The 22554-nt window shown below is 41.7% G+C and overlaps 1 protein-coding gene across 3 annotated transcripts in view; it reads left to right on the top strand.

The window, feature by feature from the left end:
• RALY (RALY heterogeneous nuclear ribonucleoprotein) overlaps window positions 1-22554 on the top strand; it is a 384646-nt gene that overhangs the window by 311517 nt on the left and 50575 nt on the right. For all 3 annotated transcript variants that reach the window (XM_060230996.1, XM_060230995.1, XM_060230994.1), the window contains one exon: window positions 17770-18033. In XM_060230996.1, the coding sequence (XP_060086979.1) occupies window positions 17778-18033 (256 nt within the window). In that variant the 5' untranslated portion in view covers window positions 17770-17777. The remainder of the gene's footprint in view (window positions 1-17769; window positions 18034-22554) is intronic.

The raw sequence follows: 22554 nt of genomic DNA, 5'->3' as shown, positions 1-22554 counted from the left end.
AGCACTGGTATCAGTGTTAAGGAATACACCAACCTACCTGTTAACAAGCAGGCAATTAAAAGCACATTAAAGATCCTCAGTTCTCCAGGTGGAGGGTTTTTTTTAAATCCCTTCCTATTTATTCAAATGACAAAAATATGGCACAGGTGTTCACAACAGAAACTTCTTCCTCATTGAACAGCATTAATTATACTTACAATTTCCTTAATTACTGTTGGAAATGTTAATATTCCCCTACCTGGAAGGTTTCCCCAGCCAAAGCCATTCCTAATGTGTTATATTGTTCTGTAGCTCTGGAAGAATAGAGAAAATAGAGAGATACTAGCTTCTGGCTAGAGATTAAAACGAGTAGCCATATTATTATTTTTATTATTATTATTATTAATTATATTTATAAATTGCCCAGTCCTTGCTACTGCAGGGCTCTGGGCAATGTACAACATATATATAAAACCACAACAGAATAGAACCAATTAAAATCAATGTACAGAACATTTTGAACAATCTGTTGGTAATAAATAGTCCCAGTTCTGACTGCCAAGCTACATTCATGGGCAAGGGGATGAGGGCAAAATATATGTAATTAGCAGAGGAGATGGAAACAATCACTGCCAGCCAGATGGAAACAATCACTGTCTTCAACCAAAACCCTGGTGGGGCATCTTTGCCTTCCAGAATTGCATCAGATCCCACAGGGACCGGATGGTATTTGGTAGAGAGTTTCACCAGGTTGGGGCCAGGGCCAAGAAGGCCCTAGCCCTGGTAGAGGACAGCTGGATGTCTTTAGGAGACAGCCAGATGCTCGGCTCTCTGTAGCTGCATAAAAGAGTAAGAGTCTAGTAGCACCTTAAAGTCCAGTAGCACCTTAAAGACTGCTAGTGGGCTCTTACTCCTTTTTACTGGTTTCTGGCTGCACTCACTAAAAAGTTTGGAGGGAAGGCTATATGTTTTCGAAGGAAGTAGCATAATGCCATTCACAGGTTGCTTTGGGAGGGGCATAGGGAGATACCACCTTGGAGACCCTATCTGGATGTAAAGGTGGCATTAAAATGTTTTAAATAGCTAAATAGCAGCCATGCTGCCCACAGCATTGTTTGGTCTGTTCTACAACATACAGTAGTAATAGCTGCAATATTGTTGTTCAGTTGCACAGTCAAGACTGACTCTTTGTGATCCCATGGACCAAGTCACGCCAGGCCCTCCTATATTTCACCATCCTCCAAAGTCTGCTCAAATTTGCTACATCAGTAACGCTGTCCACCTATCTCATCTTTTGCTGTCCCCTTCTTCTTTTGCCTTCTGTCTTTCCCAGCATCAGGATCTTCTCCAGTGAGTGCTCCCTTCTCATTTGGTGGCCAAAGTATTTCAGCTTCAGTATCTGACCTTCCAGGGAACAGTCTGGGTTGATTTCCCTTAGGACTGACTGATTTGATCTTCTTGTAGACCAAGGGACTCTCAAGATTCTTCTCCAGCGCCACAGCTCAAAAGCATCTATTCTTCTGTGCTCAGCCTTCCTTATGGTCCAGCTCTCACAGCCATACATTACTACTGGAAATCCCATCGCTTTGACTATATGGACTTTAGTTGGCAAGGTGATGTCTCTACTTTTTATTATACTGCCCAGGTTCACCATAGCTGCCCTCCCAAGGAACAAACGTCTTTTAATTTCATGGCTACAGTCACCATCTGCAGTGATCTTGAAATGTGAAGTCTGTCACTACTTCCATATCTTCCCCTTCTATTTGCCAAGGTGTGATAGGGCCGGATGCCATGATCTTAGTTTTTTTGATGTTGAGTTTCAAGCCTGCTTTTGTGCTCTCCTCTTTCACCTCAACAAGAGGTTCTTTAGGTCCTCCTCACTTTCTGCCATTAGAGTGGTGTCATCTGCATATTTGAGGTTGTTGATATTTTTCCCGGCAATCTTAATTCTGGCTTGTGCTTCATCCAGGCCAGCATTCCACATGATGTACTCTGCATATAAATTAAATAAGCAGGGTGTCAATATACATCCTTGTCAAACTGCTTTTCCTATTCTAAACCAATCAGTTGTTCCATATCCCGTTCTAACCGTTGCTTCTTGAGCCTTATACAGGTTTCTCAGGAGACATGTGAGGTGGTCTGGTACTCCCATCTCTTTAAGAACTTGCCACAGTTTGTTGTGATCCACACAATCAAAGGCTTTAGCGTAGTCAACGAAACAGAAATAGACGTTTTTCTGATACTCCCGAGCTTTCTCCATAATCCAGCAAATGTTGGCAATTTGATCTCTAGTTCCTCTATCTCTCCAAAACCCAGCTTGAACTTCTGGTAGTTCCAGATCTACATACTGCTGAGGCCTAGCTTGTAGGATCTTTAACATGACCTTGGTGGCACGTGAAATGAGTGCAATGGTGCAATAGTTTGAACATTCTTTTGCATTACCCTTCTTTGGGATTGGAATATAAACTGACCTTTTCCAATCCTGTGGCCACTGTTGCATTTTCCAAATTTGATGACATAATGTGTACATCACTTTAACAGCATCATCTTTTAGGACTTTGAATAGCTCAACTGGGATACCGTCATCTCCGCTTGCTTTGTTGTTAGTAATGCTTTCTAAAGTCGATTTGACTTCACACTCCAGGATGTCTGGCTTGAGGTCAGCGATTTCACTGTCATGGTTGTCAAGGTCATTGAGATCCTGATTATATAATTCTTCTGTGTATTCTTGCCACCTCTTCCTGATCTCTTCTGCTTCTTTTAGGTCTCTACCATTTTTGTCCTTTATCATGGCCATCTTTGCATGAAACATTCCCTTCATTTCTCCAATTTTCTTGAAGAGATCTCTTGTCCTTCCCATTCTGTTATTTTCCTCTATTGCTTTGCATTGTTCCTTCAGGAAAGCCTCCTTGCTGTTCTCTGAAAATCTGCATTCAGTTGGGTGAATTTTTCCTTTTCACCTTTGCCTTTCGCTTTCCTTCTTTCCTCCGCTACTTGTAAGGCCTCATCAGACAGCCACTTTGCTTTCTTGCATTTCTTTTTCTTTGGGATGGTGCTGACTGCTGCCTTCTGTACAATGTCATGAACCTCCATCCATAGTTCTTCAGGCACTCCGTCTATCAACTCTAGTTCCTTAAACCTATTCTTCACCTCCACTGTATATTCATAAGGGATGTGATCAAGGTCAAACCTGAATGGCCTAATGGCTTCCCCAGTTTTCTTCAGTTTAAGACTGAATTTTGCAATGAGTAGCTCATGATCTGAGCTGCAGTCAGCTCCAGGTCTTGTTTTTGCTGACTGTAAGGAGCTTCTCCATCTTTGACTGCAGAGTATATAATCAATCTAATTTCTGTGTTGCCCATCAGGTGATGTCCATGTGTAGAGTCGCTTTTTGGGTGTTCGCTATGACCAAACTCTATTAGCCTTCATCTGGCTTCATTTTGTTCTCCAAGGCCAAACTTGTCAGTTGTTCCAGTTACCTTTTGACTTCCCCCTTTCGCATTCCAGTCCCCTATGATGAGGAGAACATCTTTTTTTTGGTGTTAATTCTAGAAAGTGTTGTAGATCTTCATAGAACTGGTCCACTTCAGCCTCTTCTGCGTCAGTGGTTGGGGCATAGACTTGGATTACTGGGATATTGAATGGTTTGCCTTGGATACGAACCAAGATCATTCTGTCATTTTTGAGATTGTATCCCATTACTGCTTTCCTCACTCTCTTGTTAACTATAAAGGCCACACAATTTCTTCTATGGGACTCTTGCCCACAATAATAGATGTAGTGATCCACTGAGTTAAATTCACCCATTCCTGTCCATTTTAGTTCACTGATTCCCAAGATGTCGATGTTCAGTCTTGCCATCTCTTGTTTGACTTCATCCAGCTTACCTTGATTCATAGATCTTACATTCCACATTCCAATGCAGTATTGTTCTTTGCAGCATCGGACTTTCCTTTCACCATCAGACACATCCACTGCTGAGAGTCCTTTCAGCTCTGGCCCAGTCACTTCACTCTTTCTGTGGTTACTTGGACTTGCCCTCTGCTCTTCCCCAGTAACATATTGGGCACCTTCTGACCTGAGGGGCTCATCTTCCAGAGCCATATCTTTTTAGCCTTTTGTTACTGTCCATGGGTTTTTTTTGGCAAGGATACTGAAGTGGTTTGCCATTTTCTTCTCCAGTGGATCACATTTTGTCTGGGTTCTCAGCTGTGGTCTGTCCATCTTGGGGGGCCCTGCATGGCATAGCCCACAGCCTCACTGAACCACGCAAGCCCTGTGACCATGTCAAGGCAGCAATCCGTGAGAGGGAATATCTACCATAGGCAGCCATTATTTATGTATTTTATTTTTTATAACTTTTCAGTTAAGAGCTCAAAGCAGTTTACAACAATGTATTATTATATTGATTAGAATAAGTACAAGAATAGTATAGTAAATATCCAATAAAATATTGTATGGTCAATATAAATAATATAAAGTATATTAAAGACATCCCAAATGCACAGAAAGCTCATACACCAGTACCACTGTCTTCTGGGCTGAGGTGGTGTGGCATGCGAGTCACCATTCAGCATTAAAATGAAAAGAAGTCTTGAGAGACTACCAGACTTTTTTCTTGGTTGGGCTGCAGTAGATTAACATGGCATAGAACCACTGCTCTTTTTCACAGCCGATTTTCTTTTGGATTATTGTGTGCAGCTTTATTTGGTAGACAAGGGATCATGCAGCACAATTCCAAGCTATTTGCACGTGTTTCCCTGATGAAAGGAACAATAAGCCAGTATGGCTGATAGGATGTTGCCGTTAATCTGTATACAATATGTAATACTCTCTTCGCTACAATGTAATTATGTGAAGCGTGAAATATTAATACACAATTGGTTAATGTAATTTTTTTTTACTTGTCACAGTGAGGGGAGTCCTAACTGGTGTGAAATGATTACTGTCTTATTTTCACAAAAACTCTGTGAAATGTTCAGAAAAGGGAAGGATGATAACTTATTTGTTTAGTAGTCATGTAATGCCTGAGGTATTTGGAAAACCACAGGAAGAATTCTGCCTACGTTTTTTCTTCAGTCTATTTGCCTTCTTGGGATGTGGAATGGCATAGTATAGCCCAGTCTTATCAAATCTCAGAAATGAAGCAGTGTTGGTACTTGGATGGGAGACCACCAAGGAAGACTTTGCAGAGGAAGGCAATGCCAAACCACCTCTGCTTAATCACTTGCCTTGAAAACCCTAGGGTCACCGTAAATTGGCTGCAACTTGATGTCACTTTACTGTCAAGCGCGCTCATTTCTGGACCACATTTTATTATGTAGAGAGCCAGCTCTCCAGCTCTCCTCCATTATTTACAACCCAGAGGGCACGTAGCAAAAACATCTGGCCCTGGGATGTTTATGTTATAGTAAGTAAGTAAAGTAAAGTAAATTTATTTTTATATCCCGCCCTCCCCCGCCAAAGGCGGGCTCAGGGAGGTTCACAGACATGGAACACCATGATTAGAATAAAATACAATGTAAACAAGAGTTTAAAATACAATTCAATTATATAAATTAATTAAAATAGATAAACAGGTGCTATAAGGTGCTATAGATCACAATCATACCTAAGATGGCTAGATGGCTACAGGTCAATTTCAATTTAGCCAGGTTCTGTCTTAAAGGCAAGCTGAAAGAGAAAGGTTTTGCAAGCCCTGCGGAACTGATTCTGAACTGATTATAGGCTGGCAGTTGGTACCTCAAAGTGGCCTCCCCCGGTTTCACACAGACTTATCTGTTCACAAATAAGTGTGAGAATGTTTCTGATGTTTTCAATAGCCTAAGATGCCTTAGTATGGATAGATAGTTGCTTAGTAACCTTTGAACCCGTGACTCAAGTATGCATCTGTAATATAACCTTTGATGCTATCCTATATAGCAACTGTGTAACTGTTGATACTCCATTCTCCCAAGGCTTATGTCCTTGGAAAAGCTCCTGAGTTTCTTACAATAAACTTATCTTTCGATTCAAAACAAAAGGACTCTGTTATTGGGAAATATCGGCACTTGACATTACACACACACACACATTTGCCGTCTTAGATTTTAGCCATAGGTCCTGTATGCTAATTTCTCAGTTCAGTTATAGACATAGAATTGTTCTTCTGTATGCCTATTTTCCCCATTTTGCACTGCAACATAGTTTTTGTAGCTTTAAGACTTCATAATTTGACATTCTGAATAATGACACTGCAAGATTTCAGAATGTTAATTGCCCTGGAGCTAAAAACAATCAAGGATTTTCTTGATGAAAGCACAACATTGTTCCCAAACTCCTCAAACCACAATGTAGAAAACACTAACTTCAGATTCTGGAAAAGTTCTTATATTCTGACACCAGTGTACATGAATTAATGATGGTATGGTTAGAAGGGGCAGTGGATTTATTGAGCATAGCATTCTATTTCTAACATGAGATGCTCAGAGGTAAATCTGATGTTTTCCTCAAACTGCCATCAAAATCCACTGATCATGGAAACTCCATTAAATTTAACATGGCTATGAAGAAGGCATCTGAGTCTAATTTTTCTTCCACATCCCCTGCTTCCCAAGTGGTAGCAAATTCCAGAGGTTATTTTTACAGGGCTGATATCTTGCAATCAGAGAGTGCTGATGAAGCTATTGGGAATTTTTGAAACATGTTTATTTACAAGGGTACAGGTTGACCATGTGAAGGAGGTGAACTTCCGGATAGATCTAACCTGCAAAAGTGAATCAGTCTACACATACACACATACCACAAACCAGCCTGATTTTGGAGCCCCACCAGCTGCAGAAACTCAGGCACTTCTTTTTTTTGCTTGCCATATTCTAATACCAAAGACTTTCTCTCAGTCCTACACATAACTAGTGGAATATTTCCAGGAGCTTGCACATGTTAGTCATGGTGACATTAATGTTAATTTAAAGAAGCAATTTTTTTTTTAGAGAAAAGGCCCATTTCCTCAGTTTTTACAACCACAGCAGCTATTGATCACAAAACTGGAATGTCTATAATGTGGGATCTTACAGTAGAATTCCACCAAGATTTCTAAGAGTGTGAGAGAACTGGCTTAGAAGCTTGTATTGCTGCTGTCTTGCATTAACTCTAGGATTCTTTTAAGGCCAACAGTATCCTACAGTAAGTACAATAATCATATTTCCCGGCAAGGTGACCAGGCAAGTATGAAGATGTGAGAGGGAAAAGTAAGAGTAAACTAATAAACCAGAAAAGCAATTCCATGTTGTATTGGTATGAGAGTCAGGGGTGCACTACTCAAATCACTTTGAGTGTATATATTGTTCTCTGCACCTCTCAGCAACCTTTCTTCTCTCCCATACTACCCAGGTCTTTTACATGCTTGTCATGCCCATCTTTCAATTATCTAACTTTCCTAAGTTTCCACCCCCAAAGGTCTTTGCCTTCCAGGTTACCTCTTTTTTTCTTTTGGCACCTCTTCTTGTGATCCATCTTTAATCCTCTTTTTAACCTCTTCTTCTTTCTCATACAGGGCTACCAGCAGAGGGGGACTAGGGGGGCAAAATTCTGGGAGGTCTAGATCTTGGGGCCTGTGAAATTGGGGAGTCATATGATTTATTTGATCAGATGCTTGGTGAGATCTGTATGTTAAATCCAGACAGATTACCTCCCTAGAGGCTTCTGGTAAGTCTTGGCAGCCCTTACTCCATGTGTTTTTCTGCTCCCCAACTTCTTAATTATCCCCTTTTCTGATTAACAGCTTCTGATTGTGAATAATAATAGCCTCTAGGCAAAGCCAGTGGAAGGGAATCCAGGCCATAATGTTTTACAAAACAGTTTTGTAAATGTTTTATAAATGAGCAGAACTAGATGACTTAAGGTTGAAGCCTGGAGGAGATTGTCAGCTCAGCCCCAGTCTAGTATGAAACCCAGCAGGGAAGCTGGATAGAATCTGGCAGATCATAGTTTATGGATGAAGACTGAAAGAGCATAAAATGGCTTGGATTTTTATCCCTCACAGTACTGGTTACCTCTCAAGACCTGGTTTTAAAGGACGGGCCACTAAAAGACAAGTTGGTTGGCCACCCAAAAGTTGTCATTTTCCAAACTGATTTACATCCTTTGGATATTTCTGCATCCGAAGTAGTAAGTAGAGATGCCAAGTCCTAGAGGAATGCCACATTGAGGCTTGCCCAGTTGTCTCAGGGCAGCAATTCTGTGGGAAATTCAGCCACTGAGATTAAAGCTCAGCCCTCTTGCCCAGGGCCCACACAGATTACACAGTCTGGGGGAAATTCAGCTTTGAAAACATTTCAGTGACAGCTCTCACAATCGCTTCTTGCGACACATGGTAGTTCCACATGCTTAGAGCTCATTATACCACCAGTGGTGATGTTATTGTTTACAGTAAGAACCATCTGCGTCAGAGCTTTTGTAAATATCATTGTTCAGAGACCATTAGAATTTGGGAAGTATTTAGACAAACAGGAGAGTAAGGCTTTCTTAAAGCTGGCACTTGAGATGCTGGCATTTAACTTCTTTTGACGCATAGCATAGAGAATGAAGCCGGACTTATTTAGAGAGGGTTTTTTTCCTATCCACTCTTCTCAGGCTTAATGATAAAGATGGGAATCCACATACCTGAATCTGTGAGAATAGCCTAGAGGAGAAAGGATAAGAAGGCATTATCTGAACAGATGGGAAGTTAAAACAAGCCTGCATAAAATGCTAACAAGGATTTAAATAGCATTTTTGAACGCCCTTCACCCGGAAATGTCTAGCCAAATGGGTGTTAATGACTGACATTAAACACATACCTGATTGGGCGCTTCTTCCAAGAAATGAGGGCACAGTGCAACTCCATGCCATTTCCATGCAGACTGCAGACTTCCCACACACAGCAGGTGGCTCATGCCTACTCACATTCATATTGTTGGCAAATCCAGCACTAGCAAGTTCAATTAACCACAGCCCTGTTTTTTTTTTTTTAATTTGCAAGACATTATCCAGTTAATTGTACCAATTCATTGATGATTTTTTCTCTTATAAATAGATATTCATAATATATTCTATAGGCAGGGAGATGGTTCGAGTCAATTGTGGTCACAGGACTTTCCTGCCACATATTGTCTGTTCAGCAAGGCTGGATTGGTGGTGATTTGTTTTGAGAGCATGTCATCTTCAAGCAAGTTCTCAGAGTGGCTCTGCTAGTGTTAATTAGAGAAACCAAAACTACTTTGCCCTGATGTTGCCTTGGGTGGTGGGGGTAAGCAATTTTGTGTTTAATTGTTCAAGTTAGGTAGCTGTGCTAGTCTGCAGTAGAAGAACAAGATTCAAGTCCACTAGTACCTTAAAGACCATCAAATCAGAAAGCCAACAGTACATAAGCAGTATTTCAGAAGTTCACAATTTCCAGAAAACTCCACAAAGTGCCCCCTCTTAATCGCAGATCTGAAATTCCCCCATGTCTTTTCATTGTCTTCACATAGAAAAACAGTATGTCAAGGAGAAGGAGAAGATGTCCCCCAGCATGCTATTCCTGTAATTGCAGAAAGATCTTTCCCCACAGAGCACTCAAATGTACTGGCAAGATTAGGGGTGTATAGCCAAAAATTCAATCAAGATCCAACCCAAACAATCTCTGTTCATAAATTAAACCAACCAGATTGCTGTAGTATATTTGCCATCTGCTAGTTTGTAATAGCTCTGATGTTGTAGTTGTGGACACCCATTGGAAGGAACACAGGCTGGCAGCCTCTTGGCAAGGTTGGGGTTTCTATTGCTTGCCTTGGGCACTGAACATTGGCCTTTTAGCCCCTAGTTAAAGCAGCGGGAAAGGCAGTCATGGCTTCTCCCACCCAGTCTTCCCAAGTATTCATGGCATTTATAACCCGTCTTTCTTCTATCATGCATCTAATGAATAATGGATGGGGGTGATCCCCAGGAGAGCTCCCATCCAGGCACTGATGAGACCAACTATACACCAGGGATGCCAGTCCCCAAGTGGGGGTGGGGTTCCTTTGATTTTGTGGACTCCTGCCCACCACCAGCCAGCTAGCTGATGGGAAAACCCTGCCCCAACTCCCATTCCCAACAGTAACCACCGGTGGCCACCCCTCTCCCTTCCCTCCTGCGAGATTTGAAGGGCCCTCCAGCATATTGGCAGGAGCACGTGACCTGCCAGTCAGCCAGAGGGCCCTTTAAATCTTGCGGGGGGGAGGGAGAGGGGCAGCCACCAGCCGCACACCTGAACTCCAAGCAGTGAATTTGCTGCTTGGAGTGCAGGCACATGCAGCCCCCGCTTCTTGTCAAAAGCATTTCAAGGGACCCTTTAAATGCTTTTTGGCGAGAAGCGAGGGGGACACACCTGCACTCCAAGTGGCGAATTCATGGCTTGGAGTGCAGGCATGTGGCATACCCCCAGCACAATGAGAACACTTCTGTGTGATGTCATTGCATTGGGAAATGTCTCCTCTCCCTCCAGAAATGCCCCCCAAAGTCCCCCACTGGGGACTAGGAAGGACCTGGCAACCCTAATGCACTTATCTGGAAGTGAGTCTTATCAAATTTGATGGGATTTGTTTCCAAGTAGACTTGCTGAGGCTTGCTTCTTCAGACACAGTCATCGGGTTGCCAGCAGGTCAATAGAACAGTGCCCTGTTCCTTTAATAGAGGCTTAGAGGGATGTTATTTACCAGATTATATTATTTACTTCCATGCTATGAAAAGTTTCTGCTTTCAATTTGAATGCATTAAACTGAGGGTTGCCATAAGGCCTTGAGAAAATGTCATCTCCTTTTAATAGTAAGGCTTAGTAAGGGTTGCCAACTAGGCTGGAGAAAAATTTCCTATCCCTTTAATAAGAGATTTAATAGGGTGCTATTTTACCAGGTGATATTGTTTAATTCCATGCAATGAAAAGTTTCAACTGGCCATTTCCACAGATTAAGCCTTAATTAAAGGGACAGGACATTTTGCTCCAGGCTTGTAGGCAACCCTAGTTAAACTTCTGTTAAAGGGAAAGAACATTTCTTCCTAGGCCTGCTGGCAACCCTATAACTTCCAAACTACCTCAGCATCTGCAAGCTACAGAAGGTGAGGCAGTAGGCAGATGACAGGACCAAGAAGAGACCAGGCAGGAAGGAGGAGCCACAGCTGCCTTCGCCCAGGTACAGCTGGAGTTTTCAGGGGCCCAGGGAGATATAAAGAATGAAACCACATTCTCAGCTGCATGTGACAGTCAGGCTGGGTGTTCCCAATAGAACAGCGGCCCCTGCTGTGCAAGAAGAAATCCTTGCCAGGCCCTGAACACTGCACCAAATGTACAGAAGAGACTCATTTAAACATTACAACTTCACAGGGAGTCTACGAGAAACCAGCACTGCAGGGCATGAGCACCATGTAAAGGGATGTAGCATTTTAAAGTTGTTTACAGCACAGATAGGCCAGTTTACAGGTCAGCTTTTTCTTTCCAGATATCTTAAGGCTAGTTACTCCACACAGAGAGAGAAAGAGAGAGAGATTTGAAAAGCATATATCGTCATAAGGTTGCCAACTGCCTGGAGGGGGGAAATGTTCCGTCCCTTCAGTACAGACTTAATGAAATGTTATTTACTGCCATGCCATGAAAAGCTTCAGCTGCCCATTTCCACACATTAAGCCTCTAGTAAAGGGAGAGGGCCAAAAGGAAGGAGGGGGTGCAAAGTGAAGCAAAGCTCTGCCATTTGAAGATGATTTCACCCAAATCTCCCTTTTTTGCTCCAGCCACTTTTGTTCATGACATGCCCCCCACTTTCCCAGCCTCAGAGGGGTTATCTCAGACAAATAGCAAGCTACTGAAGGAATGAGGAAGCAGGGAAAAATCCATTCTGTTAACTCCAGAGAACTTTTCTGTGGGATCCAGCCCTCTGTATTGAAGCATAGGCAGTCCCTTAGCTGAATTAATACATTCCCCATTATAAATACTTCCTCAGCTGTTATATGATATTGGGAGAAGGGAGATGCAAGTGCCCATTCTATCCTGTATTTTTCACCAATGGTACATAGAGCAACTTGAGATAGTAGATGAGAGAAAAAAAGATGTAGGACGAAGGATTAACCATAGGGTTGCCAATCCCCAGCTGGGGACACACTATCACTTGGTTTGGAGTCTCTCTCCCCACTTTGGGCTATCAGAAAGGGGAGGGGGAATAGCTGCTGGGCATTCTATTATACCCTGTGAAGACCAATTCCCAAAGGGTACAATAGAGCATATGGTATAATCAGCATCGCTGCTGGAACCTCTCATTTAAAAAAAAAAACTCTTAAGTTTCACAAAGATTGAACCAGGGGTCTAATTCTATGAGCCCAAAAGAAGGTGTCTCCATCCTCCATTATTTCTAATGGAAGGAAAGCATTTAAAAGGCACAGCATCCCTTTAAGTTCAGTGGTAGCTCACCTGGAACTCACTTTGGAGTTCCCTCTCCCGGAGCCTCCCTCCCTCCTCCCAGAATTGCCTGGTGAGTCCCCCCACCTGCTTGTTGACCTCACTTAGCAACCCTAGTTAAACACCTCCTCTGCCCCTGCTGCTTCCCTGCTCAAGTTTGCAGTCCAGAGAGAAAGAATGTGAGATAGCATTTATTTTTAAAAAGTTGGAGAGATAAATCATTACCCCAACTCTTGCTACCTAAAATCTTTTAACTGGAGATGCTTATGATTGACCTTTGGGTCTTCTATATGCAGAACATGAGACATGTGTTCTTTTATTCAGACTCATATCTAGGAGTTTTTTCTGAAGGCGTGTTGGGGAACGCTAATTTAATTAATGAAGCATAAACAAGAGGAGAGAGGTTGGGGGACCAGAAGAGGTGTGTCTGGCAGATTTAGGAGGGGGCACCACCCCCACGGCCCCCGCCCAGTTACGGCCCTGTGTTTATTACAATAATTATAAAAAAGAGATGGTTTGTAATTACTATAATTAATATGAAAATGAAACCAATTCCCCATCTAAACAGCCTACGGAAAAAAACCCCATGATTTTCTTTTGTTTTGTTCTGGTTTCTTTCATTATTGCAGTCTTTGAGTGTATTCACACTAAACTAAATAATGTGTTTTGCAAATGGGTTTTTGCTATTCTTACACAGTAAAAGCCAGTTGCAAAACACATTATTTAGTAGAGTGTGAATGCATTCTCTGTTTCTATTGGTTTCACTTTTACAACTCAGATATTTTCCTTATAAGAAAGAGGGCAGAGTGTTCCTTAGGATGAGGGGGAGATGGGCTCTAGACTTTTTTGACTGAGTGCAGGCAGTATCCACTTGGGTTACATCAATGTTTGAAGTACACCAGTGCTGAAGGATATGAGGTACTACTTTGCTTTCCTCTCCTTTTAATGCCTGTCCTGCCATTCCAAATTTGCACTTGCAGTCTGCACCCCCTTGCTGTCCACTGCTGTCCAACCCCAACCCCTCATCCAAGCAAGCAAACCTACCTGTCTGTCTAGACACCTTGTGCCACCAAATACCTTTGCCTTGTTAGTCTGCCTCTTCCTTATGCTACTCTTTTTCAAGTTAAGCGACTGTGGTAGGGTCTGTTTTATTGTTTGGAATCTTGCCTATTACCTTTCCCATAGATGTTAATGTTAAACATGGATGCCTTTCCTTGCCTCAGGATAGGGGGCTTTGTTATAGCTGTTTGAAATTCAGCAGTGTTGGCAAGAAGATCACAGAGGCTAAAGCCTCCATATGTCATTGCTCTCCAGAACTGGTACTTGAAGAGTTACCATCTTTGATCATGGAGATTCCATTTAGTGATAGCCACGGATGGACTGCCCTTCCTAAACTTCATATCAGTTCCTTTTTAAAAACCAGCTGCAATACTGGCTGTTACAACACCCAAAGACAATATATTCCACAAGGCAATAATTCTTTGAGTGAAGTATATTATAATGTCTTTCTTGAATATTCATTGTGTGCCCATGAGCTCTAGCATTATAAGATAGGGAGAAAAAGTTCTCTCTATCCACTTTCTATCTGCCATGCATTATTTTTATAAACCTCAGCATGTCCCCCATTAGCTAGCAATGCAATATGAGTTTTTCCCTGTCATTATGTATATAGCTGAGAGTACCACTGCTCCCATTTTGGAGAGAAGCAGGCTAATGTTTTTGCTAGCGCAAACTATAATTCATTGAGTTTGGAATGGAAACCAACACATTCACTAGGGGTTTTAACAAGTGACCGGGAGGTTTTTGCAATCAATCAGGTCAAAGCTTGATGAAAACTGGAACTCCTGGAGTGAGAAATAACTCACTCCCTTCCACACTTCTATTTCAGCTTGTCATGAGAACAGGGATGACAAGACAGAATGAAAACATATCGGAGTCTGAAATTCAGTGATAACTCATTGTCCAGATGGAGACTGTGTAACTAGAATATGGCACCCGATGCAGACCTGCTGTGAAAGGAATTAATGCAGTATCCACTCAAAGCAGGAAAGAGAAGAACATCCATTGCTTGCTAGAATATGTGTGGACTTGTCTCTTTGTCAGAAACTGTGGTTCTTTACTCAGGCAGAGGAAACTTGGGAATAAACTTTGAAGGCCAAACAGATATACAGGATCTGTAAAAATGCAAGTGAAAATGTTGACCGAGAACAATAACTATTGGAACAAGACAGCAAAATACTTGGGGGAGTGCTTTCCATCCTTTGTTGGGGAGTTTCTAGAACATTATTAGGTGAATATTTCTTGTAAGTATAATATGGGATCAAGACCTAATCAAATGCTACAGCAGCATGGATTTTGGAGATTACAGGAGAATCATAGTTAGGGCAACAAAATAATTTCAACTGTCTGCAGATGTACAACTATGCAATTTATTTAAAAAAAAGATGTTGCTATTTTGCCTGTTTTCAATGCTGGTATTCCTGATTTATTTTGCTTTCTGTTGGAAGATATTTTCATGCTAACTAGTGCTTTTCACAAAAGGAAACAGAAAATGGCACAAAAATACTTGCAGGTTTTATAAGCATAAGCGGCTTTTTCAAGCTGAACTTGCAGGCATGAGAAATTTGACATATCATTCTCATCTCATTCCTGTGCTCACATCACCCATCTCTGTCCTGAAATCGAAGTATCAAAAACCTCTTTTTGGCCCTGCTTGTTGCCATGCTCATTGTCACTCTTTGCTATCATGGAAAAGCTAGTCCATGCTGGAAATTGTCAAGCAAAATATTAAAGCTTCAGTAAGCATTCTAGCCTGACTCCATATCACTTCCTTCATGGTAGTTTTTGATCACACTATACCACCATCTTGTGTCCACTTTACATTTTCATATACACAATTGGTAACACCAGTCTGTCTCACTGAGCTTAAGAAAGAAAAATAGAATCTCAGAAACATAGAGTTGGAACAGACCTCCAAGGTCATCAACCCCCTGCACAATGCGGGAAACTCACAAATACCTCTACCCCCTGCCCCCACCACACACATACCCAGTGACCTGTTCCATGCCCAGAAGATGGCAAAAAATCTCCAGGATCCCTGGTCAAAGAATTTAGCCCAGGATACTCAGAAACCTGGGGAAGGATAATCATCAAAATATTACTTCATGAGGCTGATTTTAAGACCTAAGCCCTCTGGTGCTGATTGTGTTCACATTGTGCAAGTGGAAATGGAAGCTGAAAGTCTGGCTGTGTGCTCTGTCTAGATTGTGGATGCAACATACAAATCTATTCAGATTGATCTGGGAGCATTAATAATTCATATGGTATGAGAGCTGCAGGAAAGGTGAATTTTAGATGCCCAGTGATATTCCAAGGCACTCTGCATATCGAAAAGGGTTCAGGTCCTTCTCACAGTGGCCATATGCAATCGAAGTGGCAGGGAGACAAGGCTGCTTTGACAGCAGAATCTTGCAGTGAATACTCTAATGCTTTAGAGGTACAAACTAGTATAAAATGGAAAACATTCAAGGTTAACATGGACATGGGCAATGTCTCCAGATGGGGAAGGGTGAATCTTGAAAGAAGAATGAGATAAAATTCACTAGATAGATGGATATAATCTGTGGGTTGACTCTGGCCAATAGAACCTAGAAAAAGGCTAGGAGGAAAGGGGAGTACTTAACTCTAGGGACAGGAAGGTTTTAGACACCATTTTCTTGTCTCCCAGATAGGCTGCAATGATATGCCTCAAGGACTTTGAGTTGTAAGAATTAATGCTATCCTTTCCATTTGTCATCTCCTTCCTCCAGCCTTGCAAGAGGAGTATCTAACAAGGCAGGGATCTGGAGAGAGAATCTGAAGGCAGATGAGGGGTCAGTGATAGTCTCTTGTTTGGGGTTGTTAAAAATGTAGTACCTGTACAGTCTATATCTCATCCCAACACCTTCCTTGTTTAGGAGTCTATTTCTGGAATTCTCCATACTGTGGTAGTAATCTAGAAACATTCCTGTGATGTGCTTGCTCATTGTGAAGACCTCTGTGTCCTTCTGAAATGTTGGTTCCATGCATACTGGGGAGGATGGGAGACTAGATTGTTCCTTGGGTCCCTGGGCTGCAATGTGAAGGTCTGCTCTTTACCTTTCCTCTCTATTTGTTATTTTAATTCAAACCTTCCTTTTTGTTATTCAAATAACATTCAGAGTGGCTTTTGACAATAAAAAGAACAAAAATTAACTGATAAATGCAACAATCCTGTAGCATCTAAAACAAACATTACACTTTGCATAAAAACAGGAGCCACTAAAACAAAATCCAACAAGTAAAAAAGCAATTAAAAAAACATACAATCACCAGCACTGATACTGAACCTGTAACCAAATTTCAAAATAAAGAAGTCAGGAGATAAAGTAATGAACAAAGAAAGTGCCCTCTGCCTATTTTCATCCACTCTTCCAGTTTCTGTAATGCAGAAAAGTCTTCGTATTCTGCACAGCAGGTGAGAAAACTCAAAATGGCAATGAACAAGAGAGGCCAAAGGTGCTTACAGTGCAATCCTATGCAGAGTTACTCCAGTCTAAGCCAATTGCAATCAGTGGATTGCACAGCCAGTCTCTTGCTTCATCAGCGGATTTAAAGGTAAAGAGTAAAATCTCTAGCTTTCAGCCTATTTAACACCGTTTCCTCTTACTCAGCAGAAAGGAAACAAACGAAAGAGGTAGTTAAATCTCTGTGACACTTATTGGACCTCTTTCTAAATAAACACTCTCCAGAGCTCCAATGCTGTAAACCTCAAGTTAGATCTGGGTCTTTTCAGAGCCCTGGCAAGGTTGTTTCCCATAATAAGCATGTGAGTCTTTAAGATGGCATGAAACTGTTGCTTTTGATGTTCTGTTATTTATTGCTACATGGAATCTGTCTGGCAAGTAGAGTTCGTTAATTGTGTTTATGTGTATTTTAGCTTTGGTTTTAATTTTTTAAATGATTTTATTGGTTTTTATGTTTTTTTATGAAAGGTAGGGTATAAATCTTATCATGGGTCGTTTTGCAGAAAAATAGTTGGTGGAGCTCATCCAGGGATTGTTATGCCGCTGCACCTACTATTCAATGGACAAGATGGGGAGGAGGAGGGGGAACCATTAGAAAGATTCCTGAGCCGTACTCCTGTGAGCTCCTGATGAATTCAAGGCCTGACTCTTATAAATAAACAAATTCAGTACACCACCTTTGTTTTCACCAATCCCAAACCCACTGAATTGTCTGCTGAGTTGGGGTTATCCTTCCTATATTCCTTCTTTTACAGCCCCCATCATACTGTCACTGTAGGGTGTCACTGCCTTGCTGACCTCCCTGTCTTTGATTCTCAGGTGTCAAGATGTCACTGAAAGTGCAGACAAGTAACATCACGAACAAGAATGATCCCAAGTCCATCAACTCCAGAGTCTTCATTGGAAACCTCAACACAGCAGTGGTCAAAAAGTCAGATGTAGAGACCATCTTCTCTAAGTATGGCAGAGTGGTGGGCTGCTCCGTTCACAAAGGCTATGCATTTGTACAATACTCAAATGAGAGGCACGCACGGGCTGCTGTCTTGGGGGAAAATGGAAGAGTGCTTGCTGGACAGACACTAGGTAAGGACTTCTTGTATCCTTTCTCAGATATACTTGTAAGAATTTTGCTTGTGCATCCTTAAGAAAATATCTCAGAAACCTGAAGGTCTTTATGGAATTGTGAGAATGACCTTTCTAGGACAGATAGAGCTGCATATTCCTCTGTAGTGGTTTTTCACTTAAAGCTGATCTCTTAACAATGTAGAACTTCTAGTAGAAAAAAGAAACAAAATGAACAATAGTTTCAAGCCTGTTTTGAGATCATCTCAGCCTTGAAGGCATGAAGCTCACAGGAAAGCTCTAAATGAATATGCTTGGAAAAACCAACAATCTAAGCTAAAGAGCTCTACAGCCCCAATGAGAGTTCTAAAAGGACAAGCCTGAGGAAGCTCTGCAGCCTCAGCTAAAAAGCTGTGCATTCCCTAGAAAGCCTTAAAAGAACATTATGGATGATGCTGCCCAGCCTTTTAGGAGCACAGCAGTCCCTGAGATAGCCAATTCACAGTCGCTTGAAGGCTGTGCAGCCCATTTAGTCAAGGTTGTGGAGACTCCCCAAGAATGTTACTTCAAGGCCAGCCTGGAAAGTCAATGACCCCAAAGGAAATCAATGGATGAAGATCAGAAGCAAGGCACATTCTACCTAAACTGGAACAAATGGTTTTATAGCAGCTGGCATCTGTGGAGTTGTTTTGAATGGGGACGGTTTGATAGAAAAGAAACTGCTTATATCTTATACAGCTGCACAATATTTCCTTTACTGCATACAAGCATTTGTGCTATGAGCTTTAGTATGGGTTCCCTAAGAGGCTAGCAAATTGTTGCCAGCATGTGGGTAACCTCACCCCAGATTCAAGGTTGGACCAATAAATTAGGCATTCCCCACTTATCTTAGCCTTCACACCCAAACATGCCAAGACCTGCTGACAACTTTCCCAACTCTGATGATCAGTGTGTAATCTCCAGCACAGATGTCCAACACTGATAGTGTTCCATCCCTAGGCCTGGGACCAGTCATTCCTCAGTATATGGTTTGGTTCCCACTCTGCCTGCAAAGATACCTCAGGATGCTTGCTGATATAATACATCTCAATCATCCAAACTGCACTAATCTTGCTAACCTCTAGCCAGGACCTAACCAGTGCCCCACAGTGTGATGTTTCTGTTTGTCTGCATGTCAGGAATAGAATACTCACTCAGATTTCTGCACTTAGGTTTACTCAGAAAAGATGGGGGTGTTCAAAACAATGCCCATTTACTAGCAAGGAGATACAGGGAGGAGAACCACTGGCTTCAGGACAAGGGAGCTCATGCAGTCTGTAGTTCCAGCTAACTAACAGAGCAGACATTCCACTCCATGAGAGTAAAACAACTCACACAAATATCAAAAGACTGTCCCACTGTAATGTGTACAATAAAAACATCATCCTATTTAAAGTCTCTATTTAAAGTACCTTTAATAGGCAGTGTTTTTTTAAGACATGCCTTTTCTTTTAGACATTCTTCTGGCCAATCTGAGAAAAGCCCAGAAGCAGCCTAGTTGGGCCCAAAGCAGCCAGATAATCCCACAAGGACTGCCAGCACAACACTGGCAACTGGCAAAAGACTCACAGTTGAGGGGGAAGGCTGGACAGCAACTTAATAAAGTCACCAGCGGTGCACTGATGATAATTCAGGTTGTTCCAAAGGTGGCATTAGCATGTCAGGATGCTGACAATATCCCTTCCATTTACTTCTCATTTTTTCCCCCATCATCCAGTTGAGTAGCAGAAAGGACCTACTGGGGGTGGAGATCTCCTGCCCTCAGTGGGAATGTGGCAACCCCAAATCCAACCCTGGCTTGTGAAATGGTCATTTAAATGGTAATTGGCATATTGATATAGATCAAGATCGGTAGCCGCCATGTTAGTCTGTCTGTAGCTTTAGAAAAGAGCAACAGTCCAGTAGAATCATAAAGGCTAACAAAATTTGTGGCAGGGTGCGAGCTTTCATGACAAAAAGTCATACCCTGCCACAAATTTTGTTAGTCTTTTAGATGCTGCTGGACTCCTGCTGTTTTCTACTGACATTGATATGTATGACAAGCATTGGATTTAAAAAGCCCAGAGGAAAAAGGCCCATCCTGCTACCATACAAACTGGGAAGACGCAGGAAAGGTTTGCCACCTGGAAGCTCTATTACTACTGTGCTGCATTATCAGCCACAGTGATACCATAAGAACATAAGAGAAGCCATGTTGGATCAGGCCAATGGCACATCCAGTCCAACACTCTGTGTCACACAGTGGCAAAAAAAAACAGGTGCCATCAGGAGGTCCACCAGTAGGGCCAGGACACTAGAAGCCACCCCCCCTCCCCAGGCACCAAGAATAAAGAGCATCACTTGCCCCAGACAGAGTTCCATCTATACCTTGTGGCTAATAGCCACTGATAGACCTCTGTTCCATATGCTTATCCAATCCTCTCTTGAAGCCGTCCATGCTTGTAGCAGCCACCACCTCCTGTGGCAGTGAATTCCATATGTTAGTCACTCTTTGGGTGAAGTACTTCCTTCACCAGCACTTCCAAAGGAAAGCATTGACATGTGGGAAAGTACTACATTAAAGTATTCCCATCGTACAACTTTTCATGCTGATATAAGCAAAAAAAAAATGATAAAGCAGCACCATGAGTGTTCAAAGTGCAGCCATCAAGTGAGACCTCAAGTAGAACTATCAACATTTAGAGTGATCTGCCTTTTAACCTATTAGTCAATTAATTGATTGATTAAATTTAAATACATTTACATATTATCAAAACCTTAGTATCTCCAAATGGGATGTGTACTGAAGGCAGTGCAAGATAACTTACAGTACAATAAACTGGTTACTGTTCATGGTTGTAAATCCATCTTTTTATTCCCTACTGCAAAAACACTCCAAAATCCTTAACAGCCCTTTTTAAAAAATTAGTAAGTAGCTATCAGAACCACCAGTTAAAATTGTCCCTCCCTGATTAAAGCTTTTGTAAATTAATCCATTAACTGTGTGGATTTCAGGTGGGCAGCCATGTTGGTCTGAAACAATAGAACAAAGTAGGAGTCCAGTAGTACCTTCAAGACCAACTAAGTTTTATTCAGAATGTACGCTTTCATGTGTGTATGCACACTTCTTCAGACAAGGAATGAGGTACAGTGAGCAGAGCTACATATAGCTGGTGGGCAGTGGTTTAGAATGCAAAATGGTATTTTAACTTTGTACCATTTTGCATTCTAAACCATTGTCTACCAGCTGTATGTAGCTCTGCTCACTGCATCTCATTCAGCATCTGAAGTGTGCATGCACATGAAACCTTACATTCTGAATAAAACTTCATTGGTCTTAAAGGTGCTACTGGACTCCTACTTTGTTCTATGTTAATTTAATTTCCAGTACAGTTGCTAACTCCATCTTGGAAAATTCCTGGAGATTAGGAGGTAGTACCTAGGGAGGGTGGAGTTTGGGGAGGTAAGGATGCTCTGCAGAGATGTGAGGCTGGAGTCCACCCTTTGAAGCTGCCATTTCCTTGAAGGCAACTAACCTCTGTAGTCCAGAGATCAGTTGTAATTCTGAGAGAACTCCAGGCCCCACCTTGAGGCCGGTGACTCTAGTTTGCAGACCTGAATTAAAGCTAGCTAGCAAGAGCTTGGTGAAGCAGGGATAGGTCTTCTTACCTATCCACAGACTTCCTGTGCAATTCTTTGCAAATAATATGGCGGGTTTGCTGTAGATCTACTAGAAGTTTTCCTGGAAGAAAAACAGATATTCTACAGCCAGGTGTGTGGGTGTTTTTGCTTAGTGTTTTATTTTCTGCAGTGAAGCCTCTCACTGCTGAAAATAAAACCCTGGAAGTGATGATGATGTTTGCTATAATGTATGTTACAGCAGCACTGAGGTCCCAAATCAAATTAGGCACCTAATGCGGTGAGCGCTGTGCAAAACACAAAAGACTTATTCACAGGGCTTTGCTTCCACGATATGTAACCAAAATCTAAACATGTTCACCTATTACCAAAAGCAACCCATCCATTGCATTGCCACAAATGATCACGCAGAGTAGTGAGGGTTTTAAAATCACAAACTACTCAGTTTGTAGTGTGAGGACATGGTAGAAAATCTACAAGATTTCCTAAGGGATAATCCTAATTACCTCCAGTGCAAACATAACATGTGAACAAGCTCATTGTGCAATACCTTTCCTGCTGGATCTTCTTCTTTCCTTTTAGCTTTATTATCATTTAAATGAAAGAGAGTTACAGACCCAGCAGTTTTATACTGTGAGCTCATCTTTAATATACTGGTTGATATTACATTAAGTGGTAACACAATGCCCTTGGTATTGTTTGAATAAATTAATGAATGGAAACTTCTAACCCAGATCCCTGGAAATTTATTATAGTTCAGTAGTGAATCAAATGCTACATGTGTAAAGTCTCAGATTAATCCTGGATTAATCTTGGATTAAATATCTCAACTTTCTTTCTTTTCACAAAATTTATACCCTGCCTTTCTGCCCTGATAAGGACCGC

Source organism: Heteronotia binoei, chromosome 2, assembly GCF_032191835.1.
Source record: "Heteronotia binoei isolate CCM8104 ecotype False Entrance Well chromosome 2, APGP_CSIRO_Hbin_v1, whole genome shotgun sequence".
Classification (NCBI taxonomy): Eukaryota; Metazoa; Chordata; class Lepidosauria; order Squamata; family Gekkonidae; genus Heteronotia; species Heteronotia binoei.
This window is presented reverse-complemented; position numbering and strand designations above follow the sequence as displayed.